General features: G+C 36.4%; 1 protein-coding gene across 3 annotated transcripts in view; it reads left to right on the top strand.

Moving 5' to 3' along the window:
- The window catches only part of DESI2 (desumoylating isopeptidase 2), a 42,291-nt gene that overhangs the window by 5,780 nt on the left and 13,061 nt on the right, over nucleotides 1–23,450 (top strand). For all 3 annotated transcript variants that reach the window (XM_027122410.1, XM_027122411.1, XM_027122412.1), the window contains exon 2: nucleotides 22,267–22,339. In XM_027122410.1, coding sequence (XP_026978211.1) covers nucleotides 22,267–22,339 — 73 coding nt within the window. The remainder of the gene's footprint in view (nucleotides 1–22,266; nucleotides 22,340–23,450) is intronic.

Genomic DNA, 23,450 nt, shown 5'->3' with positions numbered 1-23,450 from the left:
CATGCGCAGGTGTGGAACCTGTGGATATGGAGGGCTGACTGTATGTTATTGAAAAAAATCCACGTATTAAGTGGTCCCGTGTTGTTCAACCGTCACCTGTATTCAGAAAGTAAAGTATGGGAATCTTTTATGATTGGCAAATACTCCGATGTTAAGGGTCCAAGCATGCTGATGACTACAGACCCTTCAAACTGCAGTGGTATAGTGTATATCAATCACGAGGTCACGTGTTGATGGATAAAGTTAACAGTATAGAATTCAGTGAAACTTATAAATTAAGTACTTTAAATACTAAGGAGAGCCTACTATTTTAGGTGAAATCTTTTGTTAAATGGATTTTTCTTAAGACAGGTTATACTTACACTTTCCATTTGTTGACTGTCAGATTTTCTATAAGAATATTTAAATTCCAAAGCACCATTATTGTTCAAGTATCACCCAGCTGGTTACTAGAATATAAAGAGAAGACTGCCAAAATAATCTTAAACTATGAGAAAGGCAGAACAATAATAAAGGGAAACGAGATACATGTCAATAATTTTGTTTCAATTTATTTGGAATGTATTTTGGTGTATGACTGTGATAGTCCCCTACCCCCAAAACAATAACTCAAAACTTAACTAATTAACCCCACATTATTTGAAATAAAAGTCTCTCCTCACTAAATTGTGATGTCATCCTTATCATAATACTAAATTCTTGCCCATACAGGATTGATTCTAGTCTCATTACTACAGTATTTTAATTATTATAATCTCACAATATATTTAGTATATGGCTGGGCCAGTTTCCCTTTCTTATCATTCCAAAGTTTTCATGGCTGTTACTCATTTTCTTTTTTAGAAGTACTTTGTAAGGCTCTGAAAAAATTGCATACTTTTTTGTCTTTTTTTTTTGACTTTGTTAAAATACACATAAAATTTACTGTCTTAACTATTTTTACCTGTGTAGTTCCGTGTATAACACATTGTTGTGCAACCAATCTCCAGAACTTTTTCATCTTGCAAAAGTGAAACTATACCCATGAAACAATTTCCCACTTCCCCTTCCCCTCAGTCCCTGGTTATTCCCATTCTACTTTCTTTCTCTGTGAATTTGACTAGATGCCTCATATAAGTGGAATCATACATTATTTGTCTTTTTGTAACTGACCTATTTTTCTTTGCATAGTGTCCTCAAGTTTCATCCCTGTTGTAGCATGTGTCAGAATTCCCTTCCTTCTTAAAGGTGAATAATATTCCACATTTTGTTTATCCGTTTATCTGTTGATGGACACTTGTTTGCTTCCACCTTTTGGCTATTGTAAATAATGCTGCTGTGAACATGGGTCTACAAATAAATCTGTTCAAATCTTTGCTTTCAGTTCTTTTAGCTGTATACCCAGTAGCCCACAAGATTTTTTTTGTTTTATGACATTTCAGTCTCATGTCATCCCTAGAAAGGCTTCCCCTAGCCTAAAATTATAGAAATAATCTACATGTTTGTTCCCAAGTGGAAAACCAGTACTAATTATTGAATGATCCATGGTTCCCCATGTTAATTGGAGGTACGTGCCACGTTTATCCTGTCTTAAATTATCATGGATATATAAATCTATTTGACTTTCTATACTGTTCATTTATTTAGTTACCACTTCCTGCACCATTGCAGATGTTTAATTGCAGTATTCTACTGTGTTTTGATAACTGGTGATAAGTTTCTCATATTCTCTTTCAGAATTCTCTTTATTTTTCCCACACATTTGTTTTTCAAATAAAATTTAAAATCAATTTGTAAAAAATGTCATTGAAAATTTAAGTGTAATGACATTAAATTTATGAATAATTTTGGGGAGAATTGATAGATTTACAATATTGAGTCTTTTCCCGTAATAATAAGAGCTAACGGGACTTCCCTGGTGGTCCAGTGGTAAAGATCCCGCCTTACAATGCGGGGCACAGGGGTTTGATCCCTGGTTGGGGAACTAAGATCCCACATGCCGCGGGACAGCTAAGCCTGAGCTCGCACACCTCAGCTAGAGCCTGCACGCCTCAACTGGAGCCTGCGTGCCGCAAACTACACAGCCCACGCGCTCTGGAACCCAGGCGCCACAACTACAGAGCCCATGTGCCCTGGAGCCTGCGCGCCACAACTCGAGAGAGAAACATGTACGCCACAACTAGAGAGAAGCCCACGTACCACAACAAAGAGCCTTGTGTGCCACAGTGAAAGATCCCGCATGTCTCAACGAAGATTCCACGTGCCGCAACTAAGACCCAACGCGGCCAAAAATAAATAAATTAAAAATAAATAAACCTTTAAAAAAAATTAGAGCTAACATTTTTGAATGTTTTCTGTATGCCAGCCATTGCAATAAGCCATTCCCTCATATCCTTTTTAAAAATGATGAAACTGGGGCTTAGTTGAAGAATGTGCTCAGAATCATGCCATAAGTGATAGAGCAGTCTTGAACCAAGAGCTCTGACACTAAAATCTGTGCCCTTAACCACCACATAGCTGCCCTCATCCTTGGAAAGTGCTGTGTTTCTCTTTTTATTTGTCCTAATCTTACACCCATTCCTAAATTAACTTTCACTGTGCTCTTTGGAACTCATGAATGAGTAGTGATTTTTAAAATCCCCTACATCCTAAACCTTTTCTGTAAATGGTCCTCTGATGGTTAATTTTATGTGTCAACATGGCTAGGGCAGAGTACCCAGTTTTCCGTCAAACAGCAGTCTAGATGTTGCTATGAAGATATTTTTTAGATGTGATTAATATTTAAATCAGGAGACTGAGTAAAGCAGATTATCCTCCATAATGTGGGTGGGCCTCATCCAATCAGTTGAAGATCTTAAGAGAAAAGACTGCGGGTCCGTAAGGAAGAAAGAATTCTGCTGCCAGAGGAGCTGTAACATCACCTCTTCCCTGCCTTTCCTGCCTGCTCTCCTGCCCTGCAAATTTCACACTTGTCATCCCCCACTATCACGTGAGTCAATTCCTTAAAATAATCACTCCCTTGTTCTCCCCCTACCGTCTAAGTTAGATTTTGTAGTATACCATTTTAATCATTCCCTCTGTCGTATTTGTCTGGCAAATGTTGTTAAATTGAACTCTCCATGTCCTCTACACCTCAGCAGACAAATGCAGCTAGAGAAAAATATACAACCATACAGACTAATCTCACTTTAAAATCATGACCACAAACCCCAAGAGGACCCTAAGTGCCGTCTGGCAATGCTTCCTTATTTCTATGGTCAACTGACTTTCCCACTCTCCAGGGCAACTACAGTATTTCATACTCTCTCCCCACATTCCTTACTGTCAGCTGATGGCTTCACTGCTTATTTCACTTAAATTAAAAAAAAAAAAAAAAGCGATTGAAGAGAATTTTCTCATCCTTCCACCACCGCTGTTCACCTCCCTCCTATTACATGGAAAGGGAACGCATTGCCGGTGTCCCTGCCTGAGGTCAAACCTTCCACTGTGTGCTGAAGCCCATGCTCTCCTATGCAAGGACTTTGCTTTTCTTCTGTTCTCTCTCAGTTTTTCCCCCTCTACTGTCATTCCAGTCAGCATATGAATATGCTGTAATATTTTCCAGTCCTTATTATCTCTGTTTATAAATTCTTCACTCTACAGTGAGCTTGAGGGTAGAGAGAGTGTGTTACTCTTCTTTTTATTCCCAGAGCTTGGGACATAGTGATCACTTTAAAAAGGTTTGTGGACTTACCTGAAGTTCCCCTAGGACTTGTCGTCCTAAAACAGTTTCTCCCTCCACTGTGTCCTCTTGTTCATTGCTGCTACTTGCAGGATGGAGAAGCATGCTGCTGGACACCTGCAATGGCTTTGGGTTTCAACCCTGTGGCTGGCTGCTCACCTCCGGGGACGTGCTTTGCTCTGGTGTCTTGACGGGTCTCCCTAGCCAGTCAGGTGGCAAGTGAGAGTCCCAAAGCATCCACACTGGTTCAGAACAAGAGTATCGATGTGAGAAAGAGTCAGGGCTGAGACAGACCTGGCTTCTCCTTGGTCACGCCTTCTCTACCTTCTCCTTGGTCACGCTTACTGTGTGGAATCTGTTATCGGAAGTAGTGAAATGCAGTTCTTTGTGGTTTAGCCTGGCATCAGGCTGCATGGATTTGTATTCTACCTCCTGCGCTTTAGCTGTGTGACTTTAGGAAAATTACTTAACTTCTCTGTGCTTCTATTTCTTTCTAAAATGGGAATAGGACTTCCCTGGCAGTCCAGTGGTTAAGACTCCACGCTTCCAATGCAGGGGGTGCTGGTTCAATCCCTGGTCACGGAGCTAAGATCCCACATGCCAGGCAGCACGGCCAAAAATTTTAAAAATAAAATAAAATGGGAATAGTACTGTACCTAGCTCATAGGGTTTTTTTAAGGATCATGAGTCAATTTGTGTAAAATGCATAGGATGATACCTGGCACATGATAAGCACTAGAAAGTGTTGGCTATTGTTATCGCTAGTGTTGTTATTTGCAGGATTGTAGAAGCTAAATGAGCTTCCATTTGTATACTTTCAGCCGTTGCAACACTTAATAACTCAAGTTTTGGAATTTCATCAGTTTATCTAAAGGAGTGTTAGTACACAGAACAAAGTGCTACCCAGATTTAAGCATTAAAAGCAGGCTGTTGAATGGAGAGCAAACTAGGGGTTACCAGTTTGCAGGGGTGTGCAAAAGGGTACAAATTTTTGGGTGTAAGATAGGCTTAAGGACATATTGTACAACATGGGGAATATAGCCAGTATTTTATAACAGCTGTAAATGGAAAGCAACCTTTAAAAAATTGTATAAAAAATTAATAGTAAATTTAGATTTAAAAAAATGTGGGCTGTTGTACACTTGACACCATCTCCAAGATCTCCATCATACTATATGTATAAAATTGAGGTTAATTGTATAGCCTTTTTTTCCCCTTTGTGTGTTAGAGTTGACAGCTGGTCTTCAGCCTTTCTGCCAGATGAACTTAATGCTTCTAATTTATATAAGTCTTTAAATATTTGTGGAAACTAAAAATAAACAACTTAGCTTGAGATTGGTTTGTATACCGTAGTGTAATTATAATTTATAGCTCACTGTCCAACACTGAGTTAAATGAACCACCAGATAAAGTTAAGATGTTAATTGTCTCCAGCAGTTCTCAGTATAATCTGTTGTGTGTATTCTAGTCTACTGAATAGTATAAAGAGTTGTCTGGTTGAAGTACAGTCGAAATTCTAGTTTCCAGAAGGAACATATCTTCTAGATTTTCCCACTCCTTCAGATTTGAGGGTTAGTTATAGCTCCCAGAATAGGAGGTCTCTACATTACTAAACTAGTAATAAGGTAGGCATGTCACATGGCATTTAGGCAAGAGTAAGTGATGGCTATTTCTTTTTACTTGCGATGGTATATGATGGGCCACCATAATTTCACATTTAAGGAAAAATAATGAACTAATAGTATTGATCTCCATCTTATTCTGAAGTTTCAGGGTACTTCGAGATCATGTAAAGAAAATCAAAGCCACATGAGACTGTTAGGAAGTAGTCATGTGACTTCAAAAGGCACTAGGTGAAGGCTAAGAAACCTGGACTCTGTTTACAGTTTAGCCAGTCATTATGTGGCCTTGGGCACATATTACTTGCTTGAATATCCCATAATTGATTTACATATTTTATGTGGACTGTTATTATGAAAGAATAAGTGAAAGCATGTGTTAGAGTAACCCAAAAAGTTATTAATTTATTAGATATACACATACTTGTTTTAACACTTGTCAAATTTTGACTGATTGTTTACATTCTTAATGAGTTCCTTATGGGCAAGGACAGTGAGTTAATCATCCTTGTATCCCCAGTGTCTAGCAGAGTCCCTGACATACATTTTATTGAATCAAAGTTCTCTAACTTACTTTATTTATAGCTTTGTAGGTAAGTAAAAATTTTAAATGAGATTTAAATTGAGATGCAATTTAGGGGAACCTTCTAGAACTGTTTCTCAATTTTATCCTGGACCAACTAAAATACACATTTTACATAATACTTACTATACACACATGTAACTGAAACCAGATGTTCAGGAAACACCTTGCTGTGTGTGATGTCCTCTGATAAGTTCTATTGCATTATGTTTCATTCATTTAAAATAATGCTGGTGCAACCCACTGAAATGATTTTAGGATTCTTTAATGGGTTTTAAACCTACAGTTTAAAAGATACCTCTCAGGAAGGCAAGCTCCATGAGAACAGGAACTTGATCATGTTCACTTCTGTATTGCTAGTTCTTAGCACATAATAGGTGTTCAGTACATATATCTTGAATGAGAGAAAGAATGGAGTTGTTTTCCCATGGGTCATGTTTAAGAACAGGACAAAGGGAAAAGCATTACATATTCCTTGCTACATTTCAGCTCATCAAGTATTTGAGTGATCTAAGTACGATATAATACAATACACTAAGCAACATGGAAGGTACAGAATTAAGTAAGACTTTGTCTCAGATCTCATGCAGTTTTAGAACCCAATCCACGAGGACAGTCAGGTGCAAATAGGCCTTCTTAAAAGGAGTTTCAGGGTTTTACCAAAATTTTTATTTCACACAACTAAATTAAGTGCCTGATACGAGAGATTTTCCAGAACATGGTTTTCTGGTGTAGATGTGGCTCAGGACCAAGAATTGGCAGTACCCTGCCCCATCTACTTATCATCACTAGTAGAGTCTAACGGTGGCTAATATAAAATAGGGTTAGTCTTAAAAATATTCAAGGGGCATTTGGTTCACTGTTGATTTGACTTCTAAAAATCTGTTCTCCTTTAAATAACTTAATTCACAGTCATCCTATGTCTAGCTTGTTGTGGGAGGGTCTTAGAAATTAGATCCTTTGGTAAACATAATAATTTGTTTTTGAAAATTAGTTTGCATAGTTAGTAAACAGGAGGAAGCTTTAGCTCTGTACAAAATACACGTCACCACATTTTCCTTGGTTTCTTAGATTATCGTGTCAGTATGTAGTTAGGCATATTCACACTTGTGAGGTCAGGACAGTGCTTAGGAGCTTTTTAAGACTCAGAGTACAGTTCTTAAGAAGGCCAGTCTTAGGCTAACTTTAAATTTTATCATCAAAACTGAGACTAAAGAGTAAAAGAGGGTGCAGGCGTAATGGTTGTATTGAAGCAAACGTAAACTGGGACTGTCCCAGCAAACAAGGAAGTTTGGCTAGGCTAGCTTTTGTGCATATGTTTGTGTTTGGCTACACTGTCTCAAAAAGGAAAAAAAAATTTTTTTTTACAGAACATTTATAAAACTTTATATTTAGGGCTTCCCTGGTGGTGCAGTGGTTGAGAGTACACCTGCCGATGCAGGGGACACGGGTTCGTGCCCCAGTCCGGGAAGATCCCACATGCCGCAGAGCAGCTGGGCCCGTGAGCCATGGCCGTTGAGCCTGCGCGTCCGGAGCCTGTGCTCCGCAACGGGAGAGGCCACAACAGTGAGAGGCCCGTGTACCGCAAAAAAAAAACCAAATTTATATTTATAAAACACTATTAACTAAAAAATTACAAATCTTTCATAATCAGGAGAGATTATGTACTCTAAAAAATTGAGGCTTAATACCTACTGTTATCAACAATTTATAAATAACTTTGTAATGAAAATGTTTTTGTTACATAAAGATTTTTTTTTTCTAAGACAGAAAGTTGGCCATGTGCTTATTAGATAATATTTTCAGGTAGTGAAAAGATTGGACATTTTCTTAGAAATAATTATTATGGAATAGAATCTATATATTTCTTATAGTATAAAGCAAATTAACAGACATAGCACTGGATATTCGTGATTTCATCTAAAAAAGATACTAGAAATTCTTTTCATTCAGTGAGTTTTTATTGTCTCTCTGCTTTATGACGAACCTGATGCTAAGGCACCATAGATAGCATTAAATATGATTTACTGTCAGTATTAAATAGCATTTGCTGTAAGGTTATCTGGGGCTAAATCCAGTGGTACCAGAAAGACTTCATAAGGTAGTTTAACAGTGTGAACATCAAGGACAGTTTTATATTAGATGACACTATAATAATTATCCCACAATCTCTACTAGTCACAGTTTATTTTGGATTTTTTTTTTTTTTTTTTTTTTTTGCGGTACACGGGCCTCTCACTGTGTGGCCTCTCCCGTAGCGGAGCACAGGCTCCGGACGTGCAGGCTCAGCAGCCATGGCTCACGGACCCAGCCGCTCCGTGGCACGTGGGATCTTCCCGGACCAGGGCACGAACCCGTGTCCCGTGCATTGGCAAGTGGACTCTCAACCACTGCGCCACCAGGGAAGCCCTATTTTGGAATTTTAACTCAGTAATTGAAATGCCTTGTCCTAAACACCTTTTTTTGGGAATTAAGTAAAATGTTTACTTTTAATCCAGTGAACACTGGTTCTAGTTTATAGGGGAAACAGTCATACTTTATACTTAGATCATTTAATACTGCCTTTTAAGGAAGTCAGACCCAGGCTCTAAGTGGTTATATTAAGTGTTTTAAGTTCCAGACTAGGGAGATAGCATTTATCATTGCTGTTGCTTTCAAACAGGAAGCGTAACATTTTATTAAATGAATAAAGCAAATCACTGACTAAAATGAAGTTTAATGAAAGTTCTCTATCAGAAGAAGAACTTAACATTTTAATATATGACTATAATATAGTACAGTCAGTTCACTTCTATAAGCAATGCTTTAAAATAATAAATAGAAATATTTAGGCCAATTTTTTCATTGAAGCAAGATTGAGCTCAAAAGTTAACTATAGTTGGGGCTTCCCTGGTGGCGCAGTGGTTGAGAGTCCGCCTGCCGATGCAGGGGGCATGGGTTCGTGCCCCGGTACAGGAAGATCCCACATGCCGCGGAGCAGCTGGGCCGGTGAGCCATGGCTGCCGAGCCTGCGCGTCCAGAGCCGGTGCTCCGCAAAAAAAAAAAAAAAAGTTAACTATAGTTTATGTATTTATTGCCTTCCCACATATTTCAAGATAACTTTTCTGTGAATGGTTTCCTCTTACCTTTTTATATTAATAATTTGGAATGCTTTGATAAGCCTTCTAAACTTCAGTGACACTGGCTGGTATCAAAGGAGGTAAAGCATGTATTAGTGGTCCTTCCTTGGCCCTCCTCTCTTTACTTACTTGCCACCTCCATGGACTTAGGAAGTACAAGACTGTAAGGTCCTAGCACCAAAGTGAGATTGGTTCTCCAGCCCTCTGCTCATGTCCTTCATGAATATATAAGAATCCTATAAAACCACTGCCTTATTTACAGAGACCTTTTACTCAGATCTGTACTTTTCAAGAATATAAATCATTGCTTATAGGAGTCTTAGAGTCCAATTAACTTTGCCATTGTTTGCTGTTCAGTTCAGTGAGTCACTGCTCTTGGTGATTTGACATCAACTCCCAAAGATTCTTGAAAATTCTGAGAATTAACAGGTAGCCAGAACCAATCTGATTATTTACACGTGCATACGACCCTTTACCAATTTGTAGAACAGAGTATTAGGGAAGGATCATATTATCAATATATGTGTTTGCTACTACTAATGCTTAATGTTTACTATAGGTCAAGCACTGTTCTAAGTACTTTATACATACTACTTTATTAATCCTCATAATAGTCCTCTGTGGAAGATACTATTTATTATCTCCATTTTATAAATAAGGACAGAGAGGATAAATATCTTTACCCAGGTCACACAACTAGTAAATAATGAAGTCAGAATTTGAACCAAGGTGTTCTGGCTCCAGGATCTGAATTGGAATCAAACACTTTTTGAGACATATTGGGTATCTTTAAAAGTTATCAAATATTAGTGTGGGATGGGGATAGATTGGGACTTTGGGATTGACATGTACACACTACTATATTTAAAATAGATAACCAACAAGGACCTGCTGTATAGCACAGGGAACTCAGCTCAATATTCTATAATAACCTAATGGGAAAAGAATTTGAAAAAGAATGGATACTTGTATGGGTATAACTGAATCACTTTGCTGTACACCTGTAACTAACAACACATCATTGTTAATCAACTATACTCCAATATAAAAATTTTTTTAATTTTTAAATAAAATTAAAAAAACTTTTTTAAAGTTACCAAATATCTGTGAAGAAAACAAGGCAAAGAACCCCCATCTCCTGACACTCAGCCCAGTGTCTTTCCACTATAGTTCAAATGCTTCAGCGTTGTTCATTGTAATGCTTGGATCAACCTTTTTCTATCCAAGCAATAAACTCTGAAGTAAATTCAAAGATAATAGAAGCAATACTCTTGTGATCCAGACTGGAACACAGGAACGTTGTGGGCTTTCCTGTTTGATCCTAAGGGAAAGATAGCCTTAGATTAAGCTAACCAAATGGTTTAGTAGGTGGTTGACATGGACATGTTGTGGTAACTCTGCTGTTGTTTGGTGGTTTGAGAGATACTCTTTTGTGGTAGCAGCTGGCTGGTTTACTGTTTTCCTTTGGTATGTTGGGAAAAGTTTGAGAAGAATCAAACTGTAAACTTTCAAATGAAAACACCTGATTTTTCATATAATCCTTGAGAGATTGTATAGTTGTCAGCATTGGGTAAACTTGAATGTATAGTTTCCTTTAGTGGATCTGCCCCTAGTGTTCCATTTCACTCCTGCCTCACACAGCATGGCCCTGTGTGGTAAGCTTTCTCTGCAGGGCTGGCCCCAGTGTCATCATATATACCTCTTCATCCCAGCTTCTGCAGTTGTCTCAGAGCAATAGTTCAACTAGTCTCCTGAATACTTGTTGTATTCTTAGACTTGGAAAAACTCTAGCAATAAAAGTGGTCTTTTCCCAATTCAAATAAAAAGCTAAGCTTTAAATAAAATTGTCCTGTATTATCCATTTTTCCCAAGTATATAATTTCAAACTTTTGGCATCTGCTGCTATTTAGACAACAAAATCAATGAAGACGTACCCAACAAAAATTAACAGAAATCTTGCTAACATCCAGTCATATCTAATTCAGCAGCTTGGTTTGTTTGTTTTTCATGGATACATTTTCTTGGCTGTGATTTCATGTTGCATATTTATATCTTCTGTTAGAAAATATCAATGTTTTGTGGTTCTACAAAAGCATGAATTTCCACATAGCAAGTTTGAGAAGCTCTTTTGAGCTTTGTAGGGAGATTTTTATTCCAGAGATGCCATGTGAAATGTTTTGACAGTGGTAAATAATTTTTTAAAGTAATGACAAAGGATGGAAAACAAGTTAGAGGAGCATTGAGAAATACTACTATTAATTTCAAAAATCTTAAACTATGAGAGGATAGTAATTACATGAATCACTACCAACAGCAAATCATTGTAGGAGAGTTTCACAACTGAAATCATTTAGTAAAAGACTCAGTCCTCATACACAGCCGGCATTCCGTATCCGCAGATGCAGGGGTCTGACTGTACCACACCGTTTCAAATAAGGGACTTGAGAATCTGGGGGGGTTCTGGAACCAATCCCCCGTGGGTGCAATAGGACTGCTGTACTTTCTCTGTTTGTTTACAGTTATATCATTAAATCTCCACTTAAAGTAGGCATCATCCATATTGTCTGCATAGCCTTGGCAGGACTTTGAGGCAGAAGGACTAGATAAGGCTTGCTGACCTTGAATTAAACACATGTCTTCCACAGGCAGCCTGCCCAGTTTTTAAAGAGTGAGCCTTCCAGGCGTGTTCTCTGATAATAGAGCTAGGAAACCCTAACAGAAACAAGAACATTTTAGAGAGCATCTCTGTGGAAGGCTTACCCACTTTTCTTTGGAGTCCATTCAGAAAAAAAATCACACCAAAGAAAAACATCACATTTACTTCATAATATTTATTCAGTAATGTGCTGCTGTTTATATATGAGCGGTGGTTGACCAGAATATGTATATTTAGAGGATTTTTTTTCCTGGGTTTTTTTTTCTTCAGTCTTGCTGCGTGGCTTGCGGGATCTCAGTTCCCTGACCAGCGATTGAACCCAGGCCCTCGGCAGTGAAAGCGCAGAGTCCTAATGACTGGACCACCAGGGAATTCCCTTTTTTTTTTTTTTTTCTGTTCTTGATATGTTATTTGTATATAGTCTGTTTTCTGCATGTTTTTGAAGGCAGCTATCTGGAATTAGGAATGCGGTCTGTAATTTGAGAAATAATCTAAAGTTTTTGATTGGGGATAAGTATCTGCAGGAAATTTTGTCCTTGGAGGATTCATGATATTTATAGAATAGTTTTTGTTTAGGTTTGCCAACTGTGAAAGTATATACTCTTCTACCATTTGGTACAAGTTAGTAGATCCTTTACTTCTATTCCTAGCATTTTTTAAACAGTTTTATTGAGATATAGTTCACATACCATACGGTTTACCCTTTGTGTATAATTCAGTGGATTTTGGTATATTCAGAGTTTTACAACCATCATTGCATTCAATATTAGACATTTTTCATCGCCTCAGAAAGGAACCGTATACCCATTGGCAGTCACTCCCCATTTCCCTGCAAACCTAGTCATAAGTAGCCACTAATCTATTTTCTATCTGTATAAATTTACCTATTCTAGGCATTTCATATAAATGGAGTTATACACTCTGTGGTCTTTTGTGATTGACTTATTTCACCTAGCATAATGTTATCAAGGTTCATTCATTTGCTGCATGCATCAGTACTTCTTTCCTTTTTGTTGAGAAATAATACTACATTTTATAGATATACCACACTGTATTTATTCATTCATCAGTTAAGGGTCATTTGGGTTGTTTCCACTTTTTGGCTATAGTGAGTAATACTACTGTGAACATAGATGAAAAGTTTTCGTGTGACTATATATTTTCATTTCTCTTGAGTATAAACCCAGGAGTGAAATTGTGGGTCATATAGTAACTTTAGGCTTAATATTTTTTTGAGAAACTGCCAAATTTTTCCAAAACTGCTCTACTGTTTTACATATATACTATGGAATATTACTCAGCCATTAAAAAGGATGAAATAATGCCATTTGCAGCAACACAGTGGACCTGGAGATTATCACACTAAGTGAAGTAAGACAGAGAAAGACAAATATCATATGATATAGCTTATATGGAATCTTAAAAAAAAATGATGCAAATGAAATTATTTACAAAATAGACTTACAGACTTAGAGAACAAACTTATGGTTACCAGGGGCGAAGGGTGGGAAGAGAAGATAGATTGGGAGTTTGGGATTGACATGTACACACTGTTGTGTTTAAAATAGATAACCAACAAGGACCTACTGTATAGCACAGGGAACACTGCTCAATATTCTGTAATAACCTAAATGGGAAAAGAATTTGAAAAAGAATAGATGCATGTATATGTATAACTGAATCACTTTGCTGTACACTTGAAACTAACACAATATTGTTAAGCAACTATACTCCAATATAAAATTAAAAATTTTTTTAACTAAAAATAATAATAAATAAAATAAAACTGCTGTACCATTTTAAAATCCCATCATCGGTGATGAGGATTCCAGTTCCTCTGCATCCTTATCAACACTTGTTATATCTGTCTTTTTGAATATAGTCATCTGAGTGGGTGTGAAATGCATCTAATGGTAGTTTTTATTTGTCTGTCTTCTTTAGAGAAACACCTATTTAGATCCTTTGCCCATTTTTTAATTGGGTTATTTGTGGTGTTCTTGATTTCTAAGAGTTCTTTATATATTCCGGATATACATCCCTTATCAAATTTCTCCCAGTCTGTGGGTTGCTTTTTCATTTTACTTATGGTGTCTTTTGAATCACGAAAGGTTTTAATTTTTATGAAGTCCAATTTATTTTTTTATTTTGTTGCTTGTATATTTGGTGTCACAACTGAGAGACTGTTGCCTAATTTAAGATCATGAAGATATACTTTTGTTATCTTCTTAGAGTTTTATAGTTTTAGCTTTTACATTTAGGTCTTTGATTCATTTTGAGTTAATCTTTGTATATGGTGTGAGGTAGGAGTCCCACTTCATTTATTTGCATGTGAATGTCCGGTTGTCACAGTCCAGTTTCTTGAAAATACTGTTCATTTCCCCCATTGAATTGTCTTGGCACCCTTGTTGAGAATCAGTTGACCATAAATATAAGGGTTTCTTTCTGAACTGGATTCTATTCCATTGGTCTGTATTTCTGTCTTTGTGCCAGTTACACAGTGTGTTAATTACTGTAGCCCTGTACTAAGTTTTGAAACCAGGAAGTGTGAGTATTCCAACTTTTTCAAGATTGTCTTGGCTATCATGGGTCCCTTGAATTTGCAGCATTAGCTTGTCAATTTCTGCAGAAAAGGCAGCTGGGACTTGGATAAGGATAGCAATGAATCAGGTCAATTCAGAGAGTACTGCAATCCTAACAATATTGTCTTCTAATCTGTGAGCATGGAATGTCTTTACATTTATTTAGGTCTTTAAATTCTTTCAGTAATGTTTATAGTTTTCACTTACAAAGTTATGTAGTTCTTTGTTAAATTTATCCCTAAATATTTTTTACTGCAACTTTAAAGGGAATTGTTTTCCTAATTTCATTTTTGTATTGTTTACTGCTAGTATATAGGATTACATTGATGTTTGTATATTAATCTTGTACCCAGCAACCTTCCTGAACTTGTTTATTATTATTGGTTTTAGTATTTTTTTAGTAGATTACTTATAATTTCCTATATACAAGATCATGTCATTTGCAAATAGAAATAATTTTACTTCTTTTCCAATCTGAATGTCTTTTATTTCTTTTTCTTCTCTATTTACCTTGGCTAGAATCTCCAGTACAGTGTTTCATAGAAGTGGCAAGAGCAGATATCCTTGTTTTGTTCCTGATCTTAAAGGGAAAGCATTAAGTCTTTCACCATTAAGTATGATGTGAGCTGTGAGTTTTTCATAGATAACCTTTATCAAGTTGGAGAAGTTTCCTTATATTCCTAGTTTGTTGAGTGTTTTGGTCATGAAAAGTGTTGTATTTTGTGGATTTTGTCCTTTACTCTAGTGCTATGGTATATTACATTAATTGATTTGGGGGGATGTTAAATCCGTTTTGCATTCCTGGAATAAATACCACTTGGTCGTGGTGTATAATCCTTTTTATATGTTGCTGAATTCAATTTGCTTGTATTTTGTTGAGGATTTTTGAGTGGGTATTCATACGAGATTGATCTGTAGTTTCCTTATGATGTCTTTGTCTGGTTTTGGTGTCAAATTAATACTGGCCTCATAGAATGATTTGGGAAGAGTCCCCTTTTCTTTTGAGCAGTTTATGAAGAATTAGTATTCTTGTTTAAATATTTGGTAGAATTCACCAAAATCATCTGGTTGTAGGCTTTTCTTTGAGGGTAGTTTTAAAATTACTAATTCATTCTCTTTTTTTTATTCCCATTCATTATAGATCTATTCAGATTTTCTCTCTCTTCTTGATTCAGTTTTGGTACTTCGTGTCTTTCCAGGAATTTATCCATTTCATCTCAGTTATCTAATCTGTTAGTATACAGTTGCTTATAGTATTCTTTATAATCATTTTGTTTCTGTAAGGTCAGTAGCGATATCTAGTAATAGATTTCTAACTAGTAAATAGTTGCTTTAATCTAGAAAATGAATTAACTCTTAACATTTGGGGCCCTTTCTAAGGATAGAAGGTACAAAGAACATGAAAAGCAAAGAACTATTGAGTCCCTCATTGTTATTGCTAACAGTGAATAAGCAACATCAGCGTTAATTCCTGCCTGGCACAGAATATTGATTGAGACAGCCTTTAGGAAGCAAGTAATGTTAAGAGCGGGTAGCTTCTGCTTTTTAATACTGTTCAAAGGAATATCTCTGGGTTAAGAAATCCTTTTCCTAGCCACTTGCCGGCTGCCTAACCCTTGAGCAGAAACACTTTACCTGATTGTCCAACTTTCCATCTGAGAGTAGAGGTAACATTACCACTTGCAAAGCCTGTCAGGTATTCATTTTTCATTGCAGTGTCTCAGCAATTCTTTAGAAACCTTACATAGGTCAAATCTCATTATAGTAAAATCCAAAGGACTGACCAGATTTTTAGATGGTACATTTCTCTCTCATATTTAAGTTTCTCTCATTTTATAGATTTTCCAGTTTATGAAATGTGTCAAAACATAACCTTTTATATGTATAATGTAAAATCTTGAATACAGGGAAATTTCAGACTAAAGTATGTATATACATATACACACACACAACACACACACACACACACACACACACACAGGCAACATACAGGAGTTCTAACGTGGAAGAGATTATTTTCAACTGTGAAACAGCAGAGAATAAAAGATTTCTGAGTCCAGGATCCCCATTCTGACAAGTACATTCCCATCCTAACCCTTTCTTAACTCTTTGGCTAAAAATAAGTGTGCAGATTTTTTTTTTAATCAGTGAAAGACTTTCTATCTCTTAATAGAACATTTAGATTCCCATTATGGAAATTTATTATAAAAGCACTTTCAGAATGCTGTTTACTGGTCAACAAAAGATAAATTGTTAAAATTAAGCGATACTATACATTAAATGGAAATAAATGTTCGATTTACTAAGAGTTTAAAACCTTTCGATTATTGCAGACAACAATTTTATATCTGTCTCTTTTTTAAAATACTCTATATTTTGAAAGAGAAGTGCTCACACTGTAAAAAGAGAACAGGTAACTTTAAGTAGGAGCTGTCTGCATCCAGAACAAAAGCCTGTTGGTGTCATTGTTAAGGAAATCAGTTAGTAGATCAAATTATTGGTTGTAAACAATATAAGCAATGAGATTTCTCAATTGGAAGAGACAATTTAAGTCCTAGAAGTTGGCTGCCAAGGAAACCACTGACTGCAGTAGCCAAGATATAGAAGCAACCTAAATGTCCATCAGTGGATGAATGGATAAAGAAGATGTGGTGCGTATGTATGTGTGTGTGTGTGTGTGTGTGTATACACACACACACACGTTGGAATATTACTCAGCCATTAAAAAAAGAATGAAATCTTGCAATTTGCAGCAACGTAAATATTTCTGGAGGGTATTATGCTAAGTGAAATAAGTCAGAGAAAAACAAATTCCAGGGTTTCCCTGGTGGCGCAGTGGTTGGGAGTCTGCCTGCCAATGCAGGGGACACGGATTCATGCCCCGGTCCGGGAGGATCCCACATGCCGCGGAGCAGCTGGGCCCGTGAGCCATGGCCGCTGAGCCTGCGCGTCCGGAGCCTGTGCTCCGCAACGGGAGAGGCTGCAGCAGTGTGGGGCCCGCATACCGCAAAAAAAAAAAAAATCCATATGATTTCACTTATATGTAGAATCTGAAAAAAAATCAAAAACAAATGAACAAACAAGACAGAACAGAAACAAACTCATAGATAGTAGTTGCCATAGGAGGGTGGGGTGGGAAGATAGATGAAATAGGTGAAGGGGGATTAAGAGATACAGACTTCCAGCTATAAAATAATGAAGTCATGGGGATGTGATGTCCACATAGGGAATATAATCAATAATATTGTAATGACTTGATATGGTGATGGATGGTAGCTGGTCTTATTGTGGTGACCATTTCATAACATATAAAAATATTGAATCACTGTGTTGTATACCTGAAGCTAATATAACATTCTATGTTAATTATAACTCAGTTTTTTAAAAAAGACTAGCAGAATTTTTATGCAGACTAGTATGATCAGCTTGTGGTATTTTCTACTCTCTTTCTGTAAAAGGCAGGGGAGAAAGGAGGAGGATAGCAGGAAACTTGGAAAGGTATCTTTTCTGTCGGAAGGAGACAAGGAGTAGATTGTTCTCTTTGGTTCCCACTAACTTTTTATTTTGAAAATGTTTAAATCTTCAAAAAAAAGTGAAAGAAGAGTACGTTTTGTACACTCTTCACCTAGATTCACCAGTTTTTAACCATATTTGTTTTCTTTTACCGTCTTCTACACACACGCACACAGAAAATGTCACAACCATTATAACATTTCATTTCTAAATACTTCAACATGTATTTCCCAATAAGACATTGTCTACTTAACCACAGTACTATTTACCAAACCCAAGAAGTTTTCAGTTGATACAATAATTTATCTAATGAACAATCCATATTAATATTTCCCCCAATTATCCCAATAATGTCTTTGGCTTTTTGTTCTTTTTTAATCTAGGATCCAGTCAGAGCTCCTTCGTTGTATATATTGATAGTTATCGTGTCCTTTTAATCTTCCTTAAAGAATAGCCGCCCTTCTTTTGACTTTAATGTCATTATTTTTTAAAAGACCAGGCTGCTTTTCTTATAGAATGTCCCGCAGTCCAGACTTATCTGATTTTTCCTTATGATTATATTCTGTTTAATATATTTGAAAAGAAAACTAACAAAGGAAACGCTTTCTATTTCATCACATCAGGAGGCACATAACATCAGTTTGTCCAACTGTTGATGACACTCAGTTTAATCACTTGGATAAGATGATACTCACCATAATTTTCCATTGCTAAGGTATCTTTTCTCCTTATAATTTAGGAAAATGTGAGGTTGATACTTTAAGACCATGGGAACATTGTTCTTCAACAACCTTCTCCCAATGGTTTTAGCATCCATGATCCTTGCCTGCATCAGCTGGAGGTGCAAAATTATTTAATTCTGCCTTTACTTCATATTTATTAGGTGACTTTCCTCTGTAAAAAGAGCTTTCTCTCCCTTCACTTTTTGTTTTTCTATTCTGTTTTGTATGGGGGTTTTGGGGGTTTTTTTTGATACTACTGTGGACTCAGATTATTTGTTATTCAATATGCTATAGTCCATTATTGTCGTTATTCTTTTTGATATTCAGATTTTCCCAAAGTTGACCAATGAAAGCACCATCAAACCAGCCTCTGTATCATTTTGCCATGTCTCCATTTTTCTTTTCCTTTTGTTCGCCTAACATATCCTAGAAATTACTCCCTATCAGTTTCTCGAGAGTATCCCCCTTCTTTTTATGGCTTTGTATATTCCAGATATTGTTTATCATAGTTTATTCAGCCAGTACCTTATATGTGCACATTTAAGTTGTTACCAGTATTTTGCTACTACAGATAATGCTGCTGCTTGTGTTTTATATATATGCAGCCTATTCTTTTAAGATAGTATAAATGTTCAAATAAATTGAAGCCTGTTAAGCTAAGAGAATATAGTATTTTACTTTAACATTTTTCTAATAATAAAAGTTGGTAATACACATAATTCATAAAATTCAGAAAAACAGTCCTGAAATGTATGGAGTTAAAAGTGAAAGTATTCCTTTACACACCTGTATTCCCACCCCTGCGCTATATCTACTCCCCTCCCCCAAACTGTTAACAGTTTGATCTGTAATGCTTCAAACTTTCTTTTGTTGTAATTGGTGGTGGTTTTATTTTTCCATATTTAGCATGTAAACATACACTCGGGGCCAATTTATTTAACTTACAAAAATGTGATCTTGCTACAGATGATGTAGTATGACCTGGTGTTTTTACTTTATGTGTCTTAGATATCTTTTTATGCCCTTACGTATTGAGTTAACTCATTTATTTCAGTAGCTGTATGATAGTTCATAATATGGATTTACCATCGTTTATGTAGCCATTTTCCTATCGATATTTAGATTGTTTCCAGTTTTTCAGTGCTATAGACAACTGCAGTTAACACCCTGGAACATGTCTGCCTATGTTCAAGCATTTCTGTAGGCTAGATTCCAGGAGGTAGAATGGTTAATTAATTGTCATTGATTCACATTTCTGCAGTATCTTCCTGACATCCTTACCAACACTAAGTATTAGCAATATTTTGTATATTTGCCAATACAATGAATAAAAGAAAAAAAAAAAAGTAGGGAATTCCCTGGTGGTCCAGTGGTTAAGACTGTGCACTCTCACTGCCTAGGGCCTGGGTTCAATCCCTGGTCAGGGAACTAAGATCCCGCAAGCTGAGCGGCCAAAAAAAAAAATGAATGGTAACTTATTGTTTTAATTAGCATTTTTCTGTTACTAAGGAGATCTGTTTACTAGTCCATGTTTGTTAGCCACTGATTTCTTCTATGATTGCTCACTTTTGTCTGTGGGAGTTATTTTTTTTAGTGGAGTTTTTGTATATAGTATCCCTTGCTGTCTGAACTTTTGCTGCCCAAATTCTGGAATTAAATAGATTTGGGTAAATGCTTTGAGAAATCCCTTACTATATGTACCCTCGCTACTCTCCATCCAAAATGAAATTGTTTCAGATAAAAAGGTGTCACTCACCTTCCTAACTTGCCATCTAAATTCAGACTGTCCAAAATCAGCAATCAAATAGGATGAGATAGAGAGGAAGATTTGTATTCTCATACTGATCTTAGTGTTAACAACTTTTTTCTCCCTGTGTATTGTTTATCTTTTGTTCTTGTTTGTGTAGTTTTACACAATAAAAAGTTGTAAATGTTTATGTTAAATATCTGTTGTTTTCCTCTATACTAGGTTTTGCTTTGCTTAGGTTGGCTTTTCCCATCTAAGATTTTTTTTTCTTTATTTTTAAAACTTATTACAGAATACTGAGCAGAGTTCTCTGTGCTATACAGTAGGTCCTTGTTGGTTATCTCTTTTAAATATAGCAGTGTGTACATGTCAATCCCAAACTCCTAGTCTGTCCTTCCGCCCTGGGAACCATAAGTTCATTCTCCTAATTCTGTGAGTCTGTTTCTGTTTTGTAGATAAGTTCATTTTAAGATTTTTTTAATCTATTTTATTTTCTTCTATACGATTATTTTTAAAAACACTGAAAGTTTTAGATGTGTGAAATGTATTTTTATGCATAGTCAATTTTATCAACACATTTATAATAACTTATTCTTTATCATTAATTTTAAATACTACCTTTTTCATATACCAGATACTTATGTATACAAGGATGTTCCTGCAACAGTACCATACTGGGTTTTTTTCTCTTTTTGGGTTTTTTGGGGTTTTTTGCAGTACGCGGGCCTCTCACTGTTGTGGCCTCTCCCATTGCGGAGCACAGGCTTCGGATGTGCAGGCTCAGTGGCCATGGCTCACGGGCCCAGCCGCTCCGAGGCATGTGGGATCTTCCCAGACTGGGGCACAAACACATGTCCCCTGCATCGGCAGGCAGACTCTCAACCACTGCGCCACCAGGGAAGCCCAGTACCATACTGTTTTAATGATTATTTTGATATCTAGATGAGACAGTCCCTTGTTCTTTTTTAAATGTTTCTTGTTTATTATTGTTTAATTTTTCTTCCAGTAACATTTTAGGGGGAAAAGTCTCCCTTATCGTTTATGCTTCCTCCAGCAGTGTATGAGAATGTGCATTTTCCCAGGTCTGGGAGAAACTGGCTGGGGGTCTGAAGCCAAGGTTAAGACTTGAATAAGCCTAGAAAAATTAAAATCAAATCATCTACCCTCTAACCTGGGAGAAATCAAATAGGTTTGTAACACTGTTAAGTGTTACCTAAGTGTTTGTTTAGCATTAACTCCTTTACCTTCTAGGTGTAACCCTCTCCCCTCCACACTAACCCCTTTCACAGTCATCTCACAGAATTTCACATCACATTACTTGTGTACATCCACTTCCCTCTACCTGGCATTTCTTCTCATTCCCCACCACCTTCCCCCAGCAACCTCACTTTACCTTCCATATTTTTTGTGTGGGGAAATCTCATTTGTTCCTAAAAACTCAGTTCAGATATTGCCTTTTCTGGGAAGTTTTTCTTCATGCCAACAGTAAGAAGATTGTTCTAATCTTTGTGCCTCATGTTATTTATTCCTAATATTATCATTATCAAGCTTTGAGCTGAATCAGGACATATATGCCAAATGCTTTTGAAAAAGAATAAAATATCCCTGTCTTAAGGGAGCATACCAGAGAATGAAAGGGAACGCTTAAGATAGAAGAAAAATAGGTATGAACACAGATATTATATGTGATTCTTTAAAAAGTCACTAACAGGAGAGCTTTTATATCACTTCCCCAACCTAACCAGGTTTAGATTTTATGGCTTATGTGCTAAGCCTTAGAAAAGGTGCTGATACACAAACTGAGACATTCATTTGAATTCCATATGGGATGTGGCATAAGCAAAGGCACAGAGTTAGGACTGAATGCCTCGTTATCATGGGAGTTTCAGACCTGTAAGGAAAATACCAAGAAATGGGATTAGAAAGGCCTAAATATTCAGTAAAAGATTTGGAAATTAGTAGCCTCCTATAACGTGGATTTGAATTATAAATGAACAAATATTCTGAATCTTTTTTTTTCTTCTTCAGTATTGGATGAACGAATACACCTCATCCATCGGAATTGGAGTTTTTCATTCAGGAATTGAAGTATATGGCAGAGGTACGTGTACACACAGTCTAAATATACTTTCTGAAGATTTTTCTCATTTAAAGGAGTTGCAAAATCATGACTGTAGCTCTTCCTTTTTTTTTTTTTGAAGTACTTCCATACTTTAAAAAGTAGAAGAAAATCTCCCCATATTTGTTTATACTGTATTTTGGAAAAATACCCAAAGTGGAATGTATCTGGGGAGAAAGTACTCAAAGTATACAAGTGTACATTGATTTGGTTATCTTTTATTCTAGGTACTATGTCTTAAAAAATATTTTCCTTTCAAGATTGTTATACTATGACAGTTTTGCCTTAATATGTATTGGCATTCCTAAGAAACCTTGCACTTTGAAAAATAGTGTGATAAAAATAATCATTTTGATTGGAAAAGGGTTGGTGCTAGAATGTCAAACTTGAAATACCAATTTCCTGAGGGAATTTCAGTAATAAATTTGTTTTTGTAGACCTACAAATATATAAAGTTTAAAAATACTGCTGAGCAAATCCTGCCTTTGATTACATCTAGCTTTTTGCTTAAGAATGATGGCCTTTGTCATTAACTCAGCCCTTTTTATTCTTTATTACCCTTCATTATGATAAACATAACTGGAGCCACTAAATCAAGCAGCTCTGTTTCAGCAGCTTTTTCCTTTGTTCTAATTCTCTCTTGATACAAGATAATCTCCTGATCAAGTTGTAAGTAGAATGTTCTGCATAAGACAGATCACATTGCTGATTTCATCAAGCTTGTAATAATATACTAGTTTGAATCATAAACTCACCATATAGCAGAAATGCTTTTATTTGCTTCAGCTAGGAGGTCTTTGCTATAATGTTACTGCACTTTACTCCCAGTTACCCCTGAAGACTACATAACAACTTCAGCTAATACAAAGAAAAGGCTCATTTACTTAAATGTGTCAGTGTGGTGGTTTACTGTCCCTTTTTTATATGCTAAATTAACTGCTTCTAGGTGCAGTGTACCATATTAAATATTGGCTATAAAGATCTGCCATATAAGCTCCATTTTACCTGAAAGACTGCATCTACCAGATAATTCCAAAAAGCAGTGAGGTTTGTGCTGAAAGTTCCAGTGGTTGGAGTATTGATACGGGTGAAA

Source organism: Aethalodelphis obliquidens, unplaced genomic scaffold (assembly GCF_003676395.1).
Source record: "Aethalodelphis obliquidens isolate GAN/ISIS:26980383/991018 unplaced genomic scaffold, ASM367639v1 scaffold24, whole genome shotgun sequence".
NCBI lineage: Eukaryota > Metazoa > Chordata > Mammalia > Artiodactyla > Delphinidae > Aethalodelphis > Aethalodelphis obliquidens.
This window is presented reverse-complemented; position numbering and strand designations above follow the sequence as displayed.